Source organism: Neofelis nebulosa, chromosome 9 (genome assembly GCF_028018385.1).
Source record: "Neofelis nebulosa isolate mNeoNeb1 chromosome 9, mNeoNeb1.pri, whole genome shotgun sequence".
Lineage (NCBI taxonomy): Eukaryota > Metazoa > Chordata > Mammalia > Carnivora > Felidae > Neofelis > Neofelis nebulosa.
Genome location: NC_080790.1, coordinates 2,410,117 through 2,429,774, shown reverse-complemented (window position 1 = coordinate 2,429,774; position 19,658 = coordinate 2,410,117). Strand labels below are relative to the sequence as shown.

General features: G+C 51.6%; 1 protein-coding gene across 1 annotated transcript in view; it reads right to left on the bottom strand.

Moving 5' to 3' along the window:
* DCDC2C (doublecortin domain containing 2C) overlaps window positions 1-17,426 on the bottom strand; it is a 113,753-nt gene extending 96,327 nt beyond the window's left edge. Inside the window, 2 exon segments of the mRNA XM_058686332.1 lie at window positions 8,365-8,416; window positions 17,015-17,426. Of these exon segments, the coding sequence (XP_058542315.1) occupies window positions 8,365-8,416; window positions 17,015-17,292 (330 nt within the window). The 5' untranslated portion in view covers window positions 17,293-17,426.
* Window positions 17,427-19,658: the final 2,232 nt, after the last annotated feature.

Below are 19,658 nucleotides of genomic sequence, written 5' to 3'. Positions count from 1 at the left end.
TCCCGGGTCTTAGCACAGCTTACCCTTTCTTGCATTAAGAAGTCAACTCAGAAGCAGTTCCTCAGCGACCCTCCCGGACCAATATGGCCATCGTAGCATGTAACACCGTCTAATAGTTTTGTGTTTATTTATTTACTTATTATTGGTTCCTCCTCATAGAATCAAAGCCTCCTGAGAGCAGGGACCTCGGTCGTCATGTTCCACCAAGGACCCCACTGCCTGAACAATGAGCTGCCCACCGCAGGAGTTTGAGAAGTATGCCGTGAATATGGATGAATGAATGACGGATGAATAAATGATAAATGCTTCGGTGGCAGGTGATAAACAGCTCTGATACTCCAGGAGGAATCCTGGAAAAAGTGAGGTCACTGGAGATTGTGGTAATGCACACGTCCGTCCACTGTCACCCTCTTGTCACGTTATATACAAAATTACTTTCTATATAGGAAATTATACACACCTGCATACCGTTAGCATGATACCAAAGCCGTATCAGCAATACCACGAATTTACTGACCTGGTTTATAACAGAACAACAGAAATTATTCCCTGCAAAATTCTATTAAGGTACAACTACCCTAAGAAATAGCTTTCTGGCTGATGGCATAAAATTATGGAAACAGCGAGCTAATAGCTTTTTTTTATGTGTTAATGATTCATTAACCCTGCTATCACCAGCCTAATTAAATAACCCCAGCAATTAAATACATGATTCTGGATTTTTTTTTTCCTGCATTTCACGTGATCTCCTACGAAAGCACACGTGGCTTTCTGTCACTGCCCGACGGGGACGACAGGTTCTGACATGGTGTCTCACTCACCTGCCGAGAGGCTGAGGGTCTCAGTGGGCTTTCGGGCTCCATAACCAACAATCCGAGGTAATTAAACCAAATCCGCAGCAATGCCAGAAGACCCCCGAGGTAACCACAGGTGTGTTTCCCCGAGTGGCAGCTGTGGGTTACTGAACGCCTGCTCTGCGTCACAGTACATTTGTGCCCAGTCCTCAAAACAACCGGGCAAAATACCCACATGGTGACCAACCAAAGCCACTATGTAATCTCCACAAGGACACACTGTCACTAAGTGTCCTGGCCATGACAGGCCATCAAAAATACCTTATGGTAGATTTTAGCCCATTGGGAATTGGAACCTATACCGGCGTGGCACTTGGGAGCCTGCGTCCGCGTCGTCCGCGATCCCAGCCCTGGTTCCACCACCTTCTCCTCACACCACCATGAAGACATTCCTGTGCCCATATCCTCGTGTGTGAATGCAGATCCGCTTCCGGGAGGGACAGCACCAGAGGAGATGACGCATCGCGAGGCACTGAGCAAAACGCCAGAAATGAGTGAAGAGCTTTTGGCGGTTGTCATTGTTGTTGGCCTCCGAAGTCCTTGGTCTCTGCGCCCCATCAAGCCTCTCCAGCTACCCTCAGTGAACATCCTCCCAGCCTTTTCCATGCAAAACTTCAAACCAGAAAGACTCAAGGGAGTCTGGCACCGAGAAAAGACCTCGTCATGGAACCGTAAAGGGAGGATCTCATAATTAGCGAACGGCGCTCGTCGGGGGTCTGGAACGTGCAAGCTGAATTAACAGAGATGGCCCCTACGCCACTCGACAGTAGACGCTAAACACACACACAGTCGCCACAGATCACAGAAACCCTACGGAAGGTGCAGTGGGCTCCGTATGGTTCATGTAATTCATTAAGGAAAAGGTCATCCTGGACCACCTCTGAAGTCACTTCATTTCTCATTCTGTGATCCTCTGAGTCAAAAAAATAAAAATGGGGCGCCTGGGTGGTGCAGTTGGTTAAGCGTCCGACTTCAGCCAGGTCACGATCTCGCAGTCCGTGAGTTCGAGCCCCGCGTCAGGCTCTGGGCTGATGGCTCGGAGCCTGGAGCCTGTTTCCGATTCTGTGTCTCCCTCTCTCTCTGCCCCTCCCCCGTTCATGCTCTGTCTCTCTCTGTCCCAAAAATAAATTTAAAACATTGGAAAAAAAAATAAAAATAAATAAAAATAAAAATAAAAAATCAGCACCACTCTTTCCCCAAAATGGCCAAGAATCTCCCTAGGTTAGGCATTCTGGAGCAGTGTGCAAGGGACGGGAGGGAGAGTCAGGCCGACGGGAAGTCGCCCTTCATCCACCCCGGCACCGTTACCTGTAGAAATGGGGCAAATCTGGGCAAACCCTCAGCACCTTTGCAGCCCTCCCCCTGCGTTACACTGCATTGTACTCTCGAGGGGGACGTCAGGCACGTGTGTCCAACACATGGTTGGGGAGATGGGTTTTGAGCCTTCCTGGTCGTGATGATGATGAATTTTTATTTCCCGTTTTTTGGAAAATGTTGACATATTTTTACATTAAAGAAGAAGAAGAAGAAGAACCATGACTGGGGTTTTGTAATTGACTCAGCTGATATCATGCATCCATGAAGCTCTCTCAGGGTCTAAATGTTAAGATGTCACCCCCTCTGGGAAGCTGGGAAGGACGCAGGGGCGCCTGCCCAGGCCTCACTGAGGGTTTCCCGACTGAGACGCCGTGGGCGGGGCTGGTCCCCCGTCTGGCATCCTGCGTGTCCTCTACGAAAGCAACAGAGGCTGAACTGAGCCATGGGGAGCCATGAGTGGAAGGGCTGCGGATCACCCCGGTGCCTTCCCCGGGACGCCCGCGGGGCTTGAGGACCAGACATTGTGTGGAGTCAGCAAGGCAGTGGTCAGAGAAGAAGCCAAGAGCTCTTGACCTCTGACAACAGCGGGGACTTTGGAGCCTAGCAACGACAGACATAAGAGCGACTAGGATCAACAGAGGTCTTAACTCCCTTCTGGCATTTTGCTGAGCAGCGGGGAATGCGTCACCTCGTTTCATATTACTTGTACCAAGAGCAGTGGTGTTTCCCACGTAATTACTCCTCCCGAATGCCATTCAAGGTTTTGTATTTCAGATCCTATTGGATTAGTGATTTCTTTTGTTCTATTGAAAGATGCTTTATCTTCCCCAAACTAGTTGGTATTGCCAACAGCCCCTCGTACACCAGTATCTCTCCCTCACCCCCCTGATCACCATCTCAGCAAACCTCAGGCCTCTTTCTCAAACGGAGGGGGGAACAACACGCAAAGCGAGTAATCAACCAACGAGTGTCCTTGGAGTGAGCCTGACATTCAGAGGACATCCTTCAATCATTCCTTTCGTAAAAATAAAATAGTAACCAATGATAACAACCACTCCTACTGGCCTGGTGTTGACCACCTACATTACCTGCAAAGCCTCAAACGATGGCAGATGAATACAAGAACTGAAAGGGAAGAAAGAAGGGTGAAACTATGAGGGTGGAGAATTAGGGAAAGTGCAAACAGAAGCTGGGAAAATAAGAATGGAAGTAGGGACACCTGGGGGGCTCAGTCGGCTGAGTGTCTGACTCTTGGTTTCAGCTCAGGCCTTGCTCTCACTGTTCGTGAGTTCAAGCCCCACATGGGGCTCCATCCGACAGTGCAGAGCCTGCTTTGGATCCTCTCTCTTTCTCTGCCCCTCCCCTGCTCATGCTGTCTCTGTCTCTCTCTCAAAATAAATAAACTTGGGGAGCCTGGGTGGCTCAGTCGGTTAAGCGCCTGACTTCGGCTCAGGTCATGATCTCACAGTTTGTGGGTTCGAGCTCCGTGTCAGGCTCTGTGCTGACGGCTCGGAGCCTGGAGCCTGCTTCCGATTCTGTGTCTCCCCCTCTCTCTGCCCCTCCCCTGCTAGTACTCTGTCTCTCTCTGTCTCAAAAATAAATAAACGTTAATAAAGAAAGAATAAACTTAAAAAGATTTTTTTAGTAAAATAAATTTAAAAAAAGAACGGAAGCAGAGTGAGGGTGAGTGTTCCCGAGCACGTGTGCACTTTGTCAGTATCCGTGTGGTCAGAAGAGACTAACTCTGCCTGTATTGTTGAAACTGTGCAGTTAAAAGAAATAGGGAAAGAAATAGCTGCTGATAAATGCTATCAGACGGAAGGGGAGGAGTTACCCCCGTCAGCCTCCACGATGAGCCTAGGGAAAGCGGGTCCACCGAGCAAGGTCGGCAGAGAGGGGGTGAAGGAAGCAGGCAAACACGCCAGCATGGCACCGGGGCTGTGGCGTGTGCCCGAGCCAGCCGCGCCCCATCGGCCTGACGCCAGGACTGGAGTCTCCATCGTTGGGCCAACATGTTGTCCCCAGAGTGTCTCTGACAAAAATGCAAATGTGTCACATGGCGGAGAAAAGAAGTCAGCTCCCTCCTGCCACAACACAGCAGAAACCACCCACGAAGGACGGTGCCCTGGGAGGGAAAGGCGCTCGGGAGCACACAGGAGAAGGATGTCCCAAAGAGAAAGGGAAGAAAGCAAGGGTGCAGAGACAATCACCCCAAATAGAAGCCTGTCTCCCTACACATCAGAAGACGATACAGTTCCAAGCAGAATCAAGGAGGGGCGCCCGGGTGGCTCAGTTGGTTAAGCGTCTGACTCTTGATTTTGGGTCAGGTCGTGATCTCACTGGTTCATGAGATCGAGCCCTGAGTCAGGCTCTGTGCTGACAGCGTGGAGCCTGCTTGGGATTCTCTCTCTGGCCCTCTCCCACTCTCTTTCCCTCACTCTCTCTTTAAAAAAATAAATACACTTTTTTTAAAAAACAGAATCTAGGGGCGCCTGGGTGGCTCAGTCGGTTAAGCGGCCGACTTCGGCCCAGGTCATGATCTCGCGGTCTGTGAGTTCGAGCCCCGCGTCGGGCTCTGTGCTGACAGCTCAGAGCCTGGAGCCTGTTTCAGATTCTGTGTCTCCCTCTCTCTGACCCTCCCCCGTTCATGCTTTGTCTCTGTCTCAAAAATAAATAAACATTAAAAAAAAATTTTTTTAAAAAGCAGAATCCATGAAATAGAAAACAGAACAAAGAAATGGAGAAACACAATGAAACCAGAAGTTGGTTCTTTGAGAAGATTGATCAAATTGATAAAACCGAACAGACTTGGCAAGAAAATACAGAGGAGACACAAATGACCAGGAATGGCAGGAATGAGGGAGGTCACATCACCAGAGGCCACAGATATTAGTTGGATAAGAGAACAACTTCATGCCAGTGAACAAATTAAATGGACAATTCAAAGACACAGGCTAGCAAAGTTTACTCAAGAAATAGACAATCTGAGGAGCCCTCTATCACCTCAGGCAGTTGGATTTGTAGTTAAAAACCTTCCCACAAAGACAACTCCTGGCCCAGCTGGCTCCACTGGTAAATTCTACCAAACACTTAAGGAAGAAACAATACCAAAACCAGAGAAAAACACTGCAAGGATTTAAAAAACTACAGACCAACATCCCTCCACGAACATAGTTGCAGAAATTCCAAACAAAATTTTAGCAAATAAAATCCAACAATAAAGAAAAAGGACAAAATTTCATGAGTGAGATTTGTCCCAGGAATGCAAGGTTGAGTTAATATTTGAAAATCCATCGGGGTGCCTGGTTGGCTCAGTCGGTTAAGTGTCCGACTTTGGATCAGGTCATGATCTGACCATGAGTTTGAGCCTCACATCAGGCTCTGTGCTGACAGCTCGGAGCCTGGAGCCTGCTTTGGATTCTGTGTCTCCCTCTCTCTCTGCCCCTCCCCTGCTCACAATCTGTCTCTCTCTCTCTCTCTCTCTGTGTCTCAAAAATAAATAAACATTAAAAATATATTAAAAAAATATATAATAAAATAAAATAAAATAAAACAATGACAAAGCAGAATGACTCAAAGATCTGCCGATAGCAGTAGCTTAAATAATTATGATAGATTCACACGATGAAATTATTAAAACATGTTGCAGAAGACCATTTACTGAATGAGATAATGGTCACAAAATATAGTAAATAAAAAGCAGATTAGAAAATAGTGAGCATTGATGGATCCCAATTCTGCAGACATATATACACATATGTACGCATGTACTGTGTATGTGTGTGCTTCTGTGTATACCTACTTGCTACGTGTGCATAAAAAAGCACCTGGAAACAGACATGACAAAGTCAGAGCACTGACCTTTGAGGGGTATTGTGGATGACCCCCGTTCTCTTCATGGAGTTATCTGCACAGCTTCTTGGCACTTTTTCTCAATAAGGACTCCTTTCATAATCAGATTTTTTTTTAATGAAAAAGTGTATACTCCTAAAGAAAAATTACAGAACTCTTTGGGGCGACTACAGTCCCATTGGTGTGAGGACACAGAGGTCCCCACTCCAGAGCACTTGCTATCAGGCACCTCGCCCAACATTTCTGATCAAAGCCTCCTCAGCTGGAAAGCAAGGGGGGCTGACAACATAACCTGGAAGCTGCCTTCCTGTCCTCCAGGGCTAACTGCTCGTTCTAATCACAGCGCCGAAATGCACTCAGGGTACGCATAGACTGAACTTGAGGGGAACTTTTCAGAATCATTGCTTACTCCCCGTGCCTGCCCCACCTGGAGGTGGGAAAGCAAGTGCCTGGGTGTTAAGAATAATCATACACCATGCCCACTCTGTTTATTAAGGTGGCCCTGACATTCAGTCACTGCTGGAATTGTTTCTTTTTTTTTTTTAACTTTATTCATTTTTGAGAGACAGAGCATGAGCGGGGAAGGGGCAAAGAGAGAGGGAGACACAGAATCGGAAGCAGGCTCCAGGCTCTGAGCTGTCAGCACAGAGCCCGATGCGGGGCTCGAACCCACGAACTGCAAGATCATGACCTGAGCCGAAGTCTGACACTCAACCGACTGAGCCAGCCAGGCGCCCCTGGAGTTGTTTCTTATTGGAGACTTGCCCGCCTGCCCTTGACAAGTTACAGTAGAAGGTGGGGTCGTACGACCTGACTCATCGCACGGCCCTGAAATGCAGACTCTGAGGAGACAGCTAAATGCTCTGCAGGCTGGTGCTGGAGCTCCAGGGCTGTCCTTTACCAGAACTCGGCTGCAGATTCAAGGGCACACTGAAACCCTGCTTCTCTAAACTGTGGAGGAAGAGGGCCAGCACTGATCTCTTTCTGGAACATTATGCATATTTCACCATTCGGTCCTCACACCGGTTCAAGGAGGAGAAAACAAGAATACCAAAACCAGAGGTACCAGGGTGGCTCAGGACGAAGTGCCCAACTCTCGATCTCATCTCAGGTCATGATCTCACGGTGCGTGGGATCGAGCCCCGCATCAGGTTCTGCGCTGGCAACACGGAGCCTGCTTGGGATTCTCTCTCTCCCTCTCTCTCTGCCCCTCCCCTGCTCTCTCTCTCTCTCTCTCTCAAAAATAAGCATTAAAAAAAAAAGAATACCAAAAGCACCACTTAGAGAATAATCTCAAAAATCTCCTCTTTGAAATACCCAACAAAATGACAAGTCCATTTTTTAAGAAAATTTTACATATTATATTATTAAACATATGATTCATATTTATACCATATATGATATATAAGAAATATAATATTATGGATATTATATAGTAATAATATATAGTAAATATATTATTATATTTACATATTATATTATATAACATTCTAAATCATATTATAGTCTAAATATCAGCAGGATATCTTGCTTAAAACTTAGCAATTTTTGTTGCTCATTTTAAAAGGTGGATCTCTTATTTTTTTTATTTTTTTAACATTTATTCATTTTTGAGAGATGAGAGAGACAGCGCACGAGCAGGGGAGGGGCAGAGAGAGAGGGAGACACAGACTCCGAAGCCGGCTCCAGACTCTGAGCTGTCAGCCCAGCACAGAGCTCGACACGGGGCTCGAACCCGTGAACCATGAGATCATGACCTGAGCTCGGGTCCGACGCTTAACGGACTGAGCCAGCCAGGTGCCCCAAAAGCTGGATCTCTTTTATACATATTAAATGGAGTTTTTGTTTTTGTTTTTTTTTTTGGCTAAGAACCAGGTGATGTGAACAGAGCGAGAGAAGGTTCCACACTACAGAGCTTTCAAATGTGTATCAAGTACAAAAATGTTGAGAACTTGGGGCAAATCTTTAAATTGAGCATTATAATTAGCTTCAACGTTATGTAAATTAAAATAGCTTTTCCTGACACCCATCTTTCCAAATCCCCCGTAACAAAAGAAAAGTGAAAAGTTTCAGTAAATAATTGCACAGTGTGTCACAGACGACTATCTTTCTAACCGTGGTCTTAGGGTATTTTTACTGACTTCCGTCACGTTAGTTACTTAGGGGCTTCGACAGGTATGACAACCCCGCACAGTGGATTCGGGTTTCCAGAGCAACGGGCCTTTAGAGGCATTCCCTACAAAATGCTAGTCTTCTAAAAGTGACATTATTCAACAGTGACATTCGGAGTTTTCCCGGATCATCCAATTTATCCCGTTAGTCATTAGCACCAAACACTTACTTCCTTCAACTTGCTCATCTTTCCAGGTTTCCTGGGAACTATATGAATATAACTGCAAAAGAAGAAAGAAAAACCTAATTAGAAAGTAAATAATTTAGGGGGGAAATGTGAGCCTCTTCAGAGAGGACTCCTTCTCAGCACTCGGACCTGCAAATCCACAGCAACTTGAAACTAAAGTCAAGAGTGCCACAGTCTTCCGTCGACATAGAACAGCAGTGTCATGGTGGGACATTATGGACAGTGTCCCACTGGCTGCCATCGGCATGGCCCATGAGACACTGTCACCTAAATGGCATTCTCCTATAACGTTATTAATCAAAAAGGGACCCGAGCCATCATTTATTCCACTTTCTTTTCTACCAGGTCATGGAAGGGCCCAGAAATGAGCTCATCAAAGTCCCACAGATTGGCCAGAGTCAGAGCGGAGTCCCCACCACCCCCTTGCAGCTCATCACCACCTGCACTGTCCCCTCCTGTCACACAGAATTACATCCTTGTCCCCATTCTGCCCAACAGTGAACACCGGAAAAAGCCACCAGAAGAGCACAGGTGGGAGTCCGGCTAATACAATTCCTGGCACTTGGGGGCTTTTGGAGAGGCCTCCATATGCCTCAAAAATAGAACAGATGTTTTTTCATGATAATAAATAACTTAATTTTGTATCTTTCAAGGTTTCTTCCTGATTAAAAAAAAATTACATTTGAGTTTGCTGCTGTTTTTGACAGTTTTACAAGATTCAGAGAAGTGTTGCCTACATTGGCAGCTGGAAGGAAAAAGGAAGTAAGAAATATTCAGTAGAGCCCAGAGTCACAAGCCAGGGGCCCACAGAGGCCAGACGGGCAGTGAGGACGCTTGCCCAGGGCAGCATCTGGGGGGAGGGGGGCGCTGCAGGGCGCAAGGACCCCTCCCGTCCAGGGTGAACACCTCCCACAGCCCCAGGGCACAGTTTCCACACGACAATGCGGACAACTAAAAACTTAGTCCTTCCAAACAGTCAAATCCTCCATTTTTTTCCAATTAAACTAAAATTCTATACTATTCCATGAACTCCCTCATTACAAAATGTCCAGCCAATTCACATCTTTGAAAACTGTGATCCAAACTAAACAAGGCAGCGCTCGGGCCCCCCACCCCCCACCCCGCCACCAGCTCACCACCTCCGCCAGCCCTTCCGTGAGCTCTTCCGGTTTTAAGTCCCCACATTCCGTGTTTGATTGTGAACATCAATCCCCAAACGAGACAACTTATTGCATCAGTAAATGGAAACAAAAAGCAAAAATAAATGCGGAAACACTAAGGCGTCAAAAGATCCAGCAAAGAACGTAAAATGCTGTTTGTTTCCATGCTGCATCCCAAAGGACGCACAAATAGAACAGAAAGAGGGGCTAAGAGACACAGTGGACTGGAGTCTCCAGGCCGGGCGCCTGGAGAAGGCGTTGGTGGGGCGTGGGTTTCCCCGGGGTGGGCAGCGGGGGGGCAGGCACCTGGCGTAGAGACTGGACGTTCGTGTGCAGCACCCTCCTTGCTGCTTCCAGAGAATAAAGGGAAGGAGAAAGTCGGCCACGAGAGTCAGGCCAGGCCTCTGCAAGTGCTGCGTCCATAACATTCTCGCAGCACCACTCGGGATGTGACGCCACGCCGGATGTGAGCTAAGCCCATTTCTGTAGTGAGGACACCATCCCCAGCAAGCTTATTCCATGTGCGCAATGCTACTGAGATAAGGAAAGGCCAGGATGCACTTCAACCCAGTTCAACCTTCTTCTGTCCCTGAGACCACGTTCCTGCTCCTCTGTCCTGTTCCTGCCACCTGCTATCCCCAGCGTCCAAATGGGTGGCAAGGAGACACGAGGAAAGTTGGGGTGCAGGCAAACTACGATAGCGTTATCGAAAGGGCCTTTGCCTCGTACCTCAACTGCAAACTCATAAGGCAAAGAGAGACCATTCCTGGGGCAATCCAAATCCTTCGGGGTCTCCCCCAAACTTGTGCACACACCCATGCACACGCACAATGCCCCGGTTTACAGTTTGTGTGTGTGTGAAGACGGCTTTCTCCTCAAAAAGAATCATGAGTTCTAAGCTTTACAGGATGTCTTTAAAGTAATGTTTAGCCTATAATATTTTGTTCTATGGAAGAAAAAATCGTGTTCTTCATCTCAGATTCATTCACTCCAGAAAATGTGAGAGATGCTTGAGTAATGATTAGATTTTATATCCACCTAGATCTGATGGGGTTTGTCTCTTCAGAGTAGTGTTCTGCAGCCATTGTTTCTAGAAGAGCCCCAGGATGGCTGATACGTCATCAGGTCTCACCGCAAAGTTCACTTGCCCGTGGCACAGTTAGAAGATTATTTGCTGGAGAAAATTAATTTTAATTGCTCACTGGCTCAGTAATTACAGGATATAAACTCCAACCAGCGCCAGCCTACCAATACCAGCAGAAATCAAGCCAAAATATTTCCCAGAGCTGCATTCACCCGCGTCTGGGTGCTGATTTCATGATTCCTTGAGCTAAACGGTGGTGGAGACGGTGAAGTCTAAACATCACTCCGTGACCATCGTCACACGCAAACGGCACCCATCCACGCGCAGCCCCGAAGCCACACAGATGACGCAGCCCCGAAGCCACACAGATGACGCCAGACAACCGAGGCTTTGGCCACATGACAGCCCCCGTCCGTCCTCTGCTCTCCCATCACTGGACCGGACCACGCTGCCTCCCTCCCGGAAAACAACAACAAACACTAAGTGATCGGGGAAGATAAACGCCTCAACGTCTCCATATTTCGGCCACGTGTCCGAAGAGTTTCAGACGCATCATGCAAGTTTCCCTACCGAAGCAGGGGTCTAACAAGGTCTCTTAGAAAACGCCTGGCCCCACAAGACAGAACAGAGAGGAGCACGCGCTGAACAAGTTCCGGGCATGTTCACCTGTGCTGCCCCTGCCCCAGCTTCCTTCCTCGTCAGCTTACAGGAAAGACACGTGATTTTCGCCAGTAAGTGTTTGGGCGGGAACGTTAAGTGCTTATCATTATACGTGCATTGAAAAGGACCCTAAAGTCAATTTTAGTAGGAATATGTTCTTCTCCTGTTGGAAAGCAACACTGAATAAGGATTCTGGTAGGAAATCGGAATTCAGCACATGCATTGTCTAAGCCTGTTTGGGCTGTGGTAGCAGAGATACCCCAGACCCAGTGGCTTAAACAACAAACATTTATTCCTCACGGTTCTGGAGGCTGGGAGGCTGGGATCAGGTACCAGTGTGAGTGGGTTCCAGTAGGGACCCTCTTCCTACTTCATAAATGGCTGCTTTCTTGCTGGGTCCTCACGTGGTGGAAAGGGTAAGGCGCTCTCTGGGGTCCCTTTCGTAAGGACATGAATCCCCTTCGTGACCGTTTCACTGCCATGACCTACTCAGCTCCCAAAGGCCCTACCTCCGAATAACCACACAGGGGATTAGGTTTCAACGTATAAATTTCAGGAAGACACAATAATTCCATTTACGGCCCAGTTAGAGTTATATATAACCTCATATGTAACTAACCCTGAAAAACATCATCACAAAATCAAACGTCTACAAAGGGCTATCTGTGTTCTTGTCAGCGAGTTCTCCCACACAACAGGATTATCACCGCAATAAATTCAAATCTAAAACGTCGTGGCATTAATCCAATACCTCTCGGCAATTCGGGTGTCTGTGGATTAAGATTTTCCTTCAAAAACAAGAGGAGGTTAAATTTGCATCTTTGCAATGCCATTAAGAATTCGGATCACAGGTCAGCTTCCTCATAAAATTACACTATCTGGGCGGTCCCCCCAAACTCTCATGACTGGCTGAATTTGGGGTGTCTCTGGGCAGAGAGCACTGTCGGCACGTGGAGAAGGAGCACGAGAGCCCTCTCCGGAGAATCTCACCTTCACCTCAGCCCTCCAGGAGGTTCCTCAAACAAAATCCACATAAAAGGAGTCACTTGCAGTCCGAAAGTAAACGAACAAGGAGGTTACTATCTCAGCTGAGAGAAACCAGCTGAAATAACAGAAAACAGAAACAGGTTTCCAAGACCAGCATCACGGACGCAGAAAGACAGTATTTCAAGAACAGCCAAGCCTGACGGTACATGCAGGACCAAGAACACTGAAGAATGACACAGATTATTGAAAAAGAACCAGACAGAAGTTTATTTATTTATCTATCTATCTATCTATTTATTTAGTTTTAAAGTTTATTTTTATTTATTCTGAAAGAGAGATAGCAAGCAGGGTAGGGGCAGAGAGAGGAAGACAGAATCCCAAGCAGACTCTTGAGCCATCAGCACGGAGCCCAGTGTGGGGCTAGATCCCATGACCCGTGAGATCATGACCCGAGACGAAATCAAGAGTCAGACGCTTAACTGACCCAGCCACCCAGGTGCCCCAGATAGAATTTTTAGGAATAAAAAAAGTAAACAATTTAAGTTGAAAACCCAGTGAGCAGGTTGATAGCATTTTATACCCAGCAGAAAAAATTAGCCAAAAGATCTGTGTGATCTGTGTGAGGTACCTAAGTGCAGCACAAAGGTAAAAGGGAGAAATTCAGGACCGAGTGGAGGACTCTTGGAGGTTACCGTCAATCAGAAAGGCCAACCCACATGGACCCTGACACAGAAAACACAGAGAGCACAAGACAGAGGCATCCTCTGAAGACAAAATGGCTGATGAAAGTTACCACACCAGACTCATGAGAATTCAATCAATCTGCACTGGGATGTACCATTTAAACACAATACACTGAGGTCAAAGAAAATGAATTTTAAGCAGCCAGAAAAGATAAAATATTACTTTCAAATACGCAAATAATGATAGCAGACTTCTCATCAGCAAACTCGAAGTCAGAAGACAATAGAAAACCACCTTCCGTGGCCTGAAGGACACTGCTATCCACAGGACCACAGGATCATACGTCCAATAAAAATATACATGAAGAACAAGGGCCAGAAGTCTCCCCCCCCCCCCCCCGCCCCCCGGGAACCATGGGCTAAGCAACTCTGATCAACCTGTCCACTAAAAACTAATAAAATGAAAACATCTTCTTGAAACATAAGACATCTAACAGGATAACATCTGAGGAATCGCCAGGCCAAGATCCAGGAAATAAAGGGAATCCAAGGACGTGAGCTTGATCCCTGGGGCCACTTTAGCCCAGGGGTTACTGTTGACCGTGGACAGAGATGTTGAACCACGTCCTGGACAGGCTGTGTGGCCAACAGGCAGGAGTACATGCTCAGGACACAGCAGAGGCCGTGGCTGCTTCTGAACTACCCCCCTTTGTGAACCGGGACCCCAATGGGGTCCATCCTGTCTCCCAGCCACATGGGTGGCCCAAAGCATCTCACATTCTGAAGCTGTATGAAGGCAGTCCCGAACCTTCCCGAGCAGGTATCTGGCCAAAGCCCACAACAATCAGCTTTGGCCAAAGAGAAAATCACCCTAGACTTCAAATTATTTCTGCAAATGAGTTTTGAAAGTCACGTCCAGCACAGACAGACAAATAGGCAGACAGAGAGAGAAGACAGCATAACAGAGAACCAGCAGTAACAACATACTTTGGAGCTTCAGCCTGGCTCCCTCCTGGATCACTCCTGCTGGGAAGACCGGGCGGTAAGTCACCTACGGAGAGGCTCCCACAAGGATGAAGCGTCCTGCCTCGGCACCAGGAAGCACCCGCCCCAGTCAGGCCTTCAGATGACGGTAGCCAGCATGCTGATTGCAACCCCACGAGCGCCTCTGAGCCAGAACCACTCAGATAAGCTGCTCTTGAATCCCCGATCACAGGGACTGCGCGATAATAAAGTTGTTTTAAGCCAATACGCTTGGAGTGATTGGTTATGCAGCAACAGATAGCTAGTGCACCCTCCTAGAGAGAATCTTACCCGTACGCACCGGAAGACATGGAAAAGAATGTTTACAACAGTGTTGTTTATTTTAGCATAAAATTAAGAGCAACCCAAATTATCCATCAATAGATCGGACAAGTAAGGATGTTTTAGTCGATGCAAAGAACATGGCAGTAAAAGTGATTGCCCTACAGCTACACTACTGACGTGAATGAGTCTCACGGCGCATTATCGTGTGAAAAAGCACCAACAGAAAAGTATGTACAATGTAATTGCATTTATATAAAGTACACAACCATAAAACGGTGAAAAATCTGTCCTTTGGGAATGAATTTTTGTAAAAGGATGATTATTACAAAATAGTGATTACCAGTGGAAAAAAGGCTGGAGGTGACAGGTTTTAAAATACTGGCCATGCTCTTTCTTAATCCACACTGTGGTTTACACAGAGTTTTGCTTAAACTGTACGCAGAATTGTATCCACTCCTGTATGAACTGTGCACAGAAGTGTATACATTCCTGTATCTACAGTACCTTTCACAGTACAAGGAATGGGGTCAGCAGCAGTGTAAATAAAGACAATATATCTCTGAAAGGCAGACACAGGAAAGAGGTCAGGAGCTCACAGAGGATGAGAAACAACTTTCCCCACTTGCATTTTGTAAAGGAAGCCTTTTCGGAGGTCCTGAGCCTAAAACAGAATCTGTCATAGTGGTGACCGCTTTCTCTTCTTCTATGCCGACTTGTTTCTTATGTCCCCCAAAACAGACATTGCAAAAGCTCTCACAGCCTGTGCAGCCCCCCGACACTACGCCGTGGCAAGAAGAGAACAGGAGCTTGACTCTCACATTGCAAAGACATTTGTATGATGACAGGTAGGAAGAAAGTTTAGAGAAACTGCTGAGGGGACTGGAGTGCCCTCGAGAAGAAAACAGAACTGTGCTGTATCACCCTGGATGCAATAAGATCTCAGAGATTGTGACGGGAGTCAGGGGCTCAACAAAAACAAATCAAATGGACGTCTTGGGCAGACACCATCCAGTGCAACTAACAAGCTGAATATGGCCAATTTCCTGCGTGTGCCCACAGGCGCATCTCCCCAGGACAATTTACGCCCCTCCCAGCCCCCGTCCCGATCTCAGCAGACACTGGGGAGGGGATTTCTTTGCTGCCCACGGACTTTCACCCAGTCTGTACACAGTGTGTGCCGGGATTCCGGAGATCACGGGCACAACGTGTGTCCTCCGCAGGGTCACAGTCTAGCAAGAGACACCGCTAGGAGACGCATGGATTACACGGCTTAGCAAGCGCCTTCCTAGGAGAGTGAGTGAGCCTCCGGGCAGGCAGAACACCAGGCTGGGGCAAGACATGCAGGGGCTGACTGAGGGCTGGTTCCTGCCTCCCAACCTGCTTCCCCCGACTTCCTGGGCGTGGCTAACTCCCTTTATTCTTCCAGATCCTTGGGCCAAGGTGGCCTTTCCAGAGAGGCCTGCCCTCTTGGCCACAGCCGGCCCACTTCTCGTCCCCACGTCCCTTCTGACTCTAACAGAAGTGCTGACAGGAGGTGAACGCCAGCCCTTCCCATGGCCAGCGGGGTAGAGCGGGCTGTGAGCACAGGTGGGCTGAAGGCACAGGTGGGCTGTGGGCACAGGTGGGTTGAGGGCACAGGTGGGCTGTGGGCACAGGTGGGCTGAGGGCACAGGTGGGCTGAGGGCACAGGGGGGCTGAGGGCACAGGTGGGCTATGGGCACAGGTGGGCTGAGGGCACAGGGGGGCTGTGGGCACAAGTGGGTTGAGGGCACAGGTGGGCTGTGGGCACAGGTGGGCTGAGGGCACAGGTGGGCTGAGGGCACAGGTGGGCTGAGGGCACAGGGGGGCTGAGGGCACAGGTGGGCTATGGGCACAGGTGGGCTGAGGGCACAGGTGGGCTGTGGGCACAGGTGGGTTGAGGGCACAGGTGGGCTGTGGGCACAGGTGGGCTGAGGGCACAGGTGGGCTGAGGGCACAGGTGGGCTGTGGGCACAGGGGGGCTGAGGGCACAGGGGGGCTGTGGGCACAAGTGGGTTGAGGGCACAGGTGGGCTGTGGGCACAGGTGGGCTGAGGGCACAGGTGGGCTGTGGGCACAGGGGGGCTGAGGGCACAGGTGGGCTGAGGGCACAGGTGGGCTGTGGGCACAGGGGGGCTGAGGGCACAGGGGGGCTGTGGGCACAAGTGGGTTGAGGGCACAAGTGGGCTGTGGGCACAGGTGGGCTGTGGGCACAGGTGGGCTGAGGGCACAGGTGGGCTGTGGGCACAGGGGGGCTGTGGGCACAAGTGGGTTGAGGGCACAGGTGGGCTGTGGGCACAGGTGGGCTGTGGGCACAGGTGGGCTGAGGGCACAGGTGGGCTGTGGGCACAGGGGGGCTGAGGGCACAGGTGGGCTGTGGGCACAGGTGGGTTGAGGGCACAGGTGGGTTGAGGGCACAGGTGGGCTGCGGGCACAGGGGGGCTGAGGGCACAGGGGGGCTGCGGGCACAGGTGGGCTGTGGGCACAGGGGGGCTGAGGGCACAGGGGGGCTGTGGGCACAGGTGGGTTGAGGGCACAGGTGGGCTGTGGGCACAGGTGGGCTGAGGGCACAGGTGGGCTGAGCGCCCAGGTGGGCTGTGGGCACAGATGCGCGGGGAGCACCGCTGAACTCGCCCGGTCACCGCGCGCGGATAGCGACAGGTGCACCGCCGATGTCAGGGGGCCACCACGGGGAGGGCAGCCGGCCGCGCAGGGAAGGGGCGCCGCACTCCCTCGAGCTTCTTGAAGGGCTCGCAGCCGGCCGCCGCGTACTTGCCGCCCGCCTGCAGCTCGCGCACCGGGTGCCCGCGTGTGGGCGTGAAGAGGCGCCGCACGCCGAACGGCACGTCCACCTGCTCGGTCAGCTGCTCCAGCAGCGCCTCGAAGGTGGGCACGCGGCGCCGCGGCACCACCAACCTCCGGCCCACGGAGAACGCGTCCCCGTTGCGGTACACCAGAATTGTCTTGGCCGGCGTCGTGTCCACCAGCACGTGCGACCTGCGCGTGCCCATGGCCCCGCCGTCGAAGGGGCCACCAGCCACCGCCCACTGCGCTCCAGCCGCGGGGCACCCAGGGCGTGGGCGCGGGGACCGCGGGGCGGCTCCCCGCCGGTGCTGACGCGACCCGGCGATTGTGACCGCCTGCCTGCCACCTGCTGTCGGGAGGGAAGCCGGCGGGGGGGGGGGGGGGGGGGGGGGAAGGGAAATGTGAGGGGGCATCGGAGAGGTGGGGGGATGGGGGGCAGGGAGTGGGAACAGGTGAGGGGTCATCCGAGAGGTGGGGGGTGGGGTGGTAGGGGGGCAGGGAGTGGGAACAGGTGAGGGGGTGTCCGAGAGGTGGGGAGGTGGGGGGCAGGGAGTGGGAACAGGTGAGGGGGCATCCGAGAGGTGGGGGAGGCAGGGAGTGGGAACAGGTGAGGGGACATCTGGGGGGTGGGGGGCTAGGGGGGCAGGGAGTGGGAACAGGTGAGGGGGTGTCCGAGAGGTGGGGGATGGGGGGCTAGGGGGCAGGGAGTGGGAACAGGTGAGGGGGCATCCGAGAGGTGGGGGATGGGGGTGTAGAGGGGCAGGGAGTGGGAACAGGTGGGGCATCCGAGAGGTGGGGGGGGACAGGGAGTGGGAACAGGTGAGGGAGCATCCGAGAGGTGGGGGATGGGGGGCTAGGGGGGCAGGGAGTGGGAACAGGTGAGGGGGCATCCAAGAGGTGGGGGGTGGGGGGGTAGGGGGGCAGGGAGTGGGAACAGGTGAGGGGGCATCCAAGAGGTGGGAGGTGGAGGGGTAGGGGGGCAGGGAGTGGGAACAGGTGAGGGGGTGTCCGAGAGGTGGGGAGGTGGGGGGCAGGGAGTGGGAACAGGTGAGGGGGCATCCGAGAGGTGAGGGGGTGGGGGGCAGGGAGTGGGAACAAGTGAGGGGACATCTGGGGGGTGGGGGGGTAGGGGGGCAGGGAGTTGGAACAGGTGAGGGGGTGTCCGAGAGGTGGGGAGGTGGGGACAGGGAGTGGGAACAGGTGAGGGGGCATCCAAGAGGCGGGGGGTGGGAGGGGTAGAGGAGCAGGGAGTGGGAACAGGTGAGGGGGCATCCTACAGGTGGGGGGTGGGGGGGCAGGGAGTGGGAACAGGTGAGGGGGTGTCCAAGAGGTGGGGAGGTGGGGGGCAGGGAGTGGGAACAGGTGAGGGGGCATCCGAGAGGTGGGGGAGGCAGGGAGTGGGAACAGGTGAGGGGGCATCCAAGAGGTGGGGGGGTGGGGGAGGCAGGGAGTGGGAACAGGTGAGGGGACATCTGGGGGGTGGGGGGGTAGGGGGGCAGGGAGTGGGAACAGGTGAGGGGGCATCCGAGAGGCGGGGGGTGGGAGGGGTAGAGGGGCAAGGAGTGGGAACAGGTGAGGGGCAGGGGCATCCAAGAGGTGGGGGGGTGGGGGGGCAGGAAGTGGGAACCGGTGAGGGGGTGCCCGAGAGGTGAGGGGGTGGGGGGGCAGGAAGTGGGAACCGGTGAGGGGACGTCCGAGAGGTGGGGGGGTGGGGGGGCAGGGAGTGGGAACCGGTGAGGGGGCGTCCGAGAGGTGAGGGGGTGGGGGGGCAGGGAGTGGGAACAGGTGAGGGAGCGTCCGAGAGGTGAGGGGGTGGGGGGGCAGGAAGTGGGAACCGGTGAGGGGGTGTCCGAGAGGTGAGGGGGTGGGGGGGCAGGAAGTGGGAACCGGTGAGGGGGTGTCCGAGAGGTGAGGGGGTGGGGGGGCAGGGAGTGGGAACCGGTGAGGGGACGTCCGAGAGGTGGGGGGGTGGGGGGGCAGGGAGTGGGAACCGGTGAGGGGGCGTCCGAGAGGTGAGGGGGGTGGGGGGGCAGGGAGTGGGAACAGGTGAGGGGGCGTCCGAGAGCCTAGACAGGTGGAGATGACAGAGATCTGGTGAGGGGAAGGAGGCAGCCTCTGTGATCTACCTCTGTAAAGGTGGCAAGAATGGAAGGCCAGGGACATTCACAGCGACCTTCCCACCACACTAGCCAACCTCCTATGCAGAAGAGGTTGGGGGATGGGCCGGGAGCGGGGGCCATCAGGACCATCTTAACAATCAAAACCGTGTCCAGGAGGAATTGTGTGGACCCATCCAGGGCACGTGAGAAGCCGGATTACGAGCACAGCTAGCATACAGTGTCCCGAAGGTTTAGCATCCGGAACGCACCTTCACCGGGGAAGAACAATTCAAGGGGGTGTGTGTCCTTGTGAACGTCATTCCTTATTCTGGGTAACAACGGGCCCATCCTCTTGAGCTGAGAAGATGAATGGTTCCAGAAATATGTTTTTCCAGTGGTTTTGATGGGCTTAAACTTTTAAAGACAAAAAGCTACAAGTATCACTTGCCGAATCTACATGCAGAATGTACAGG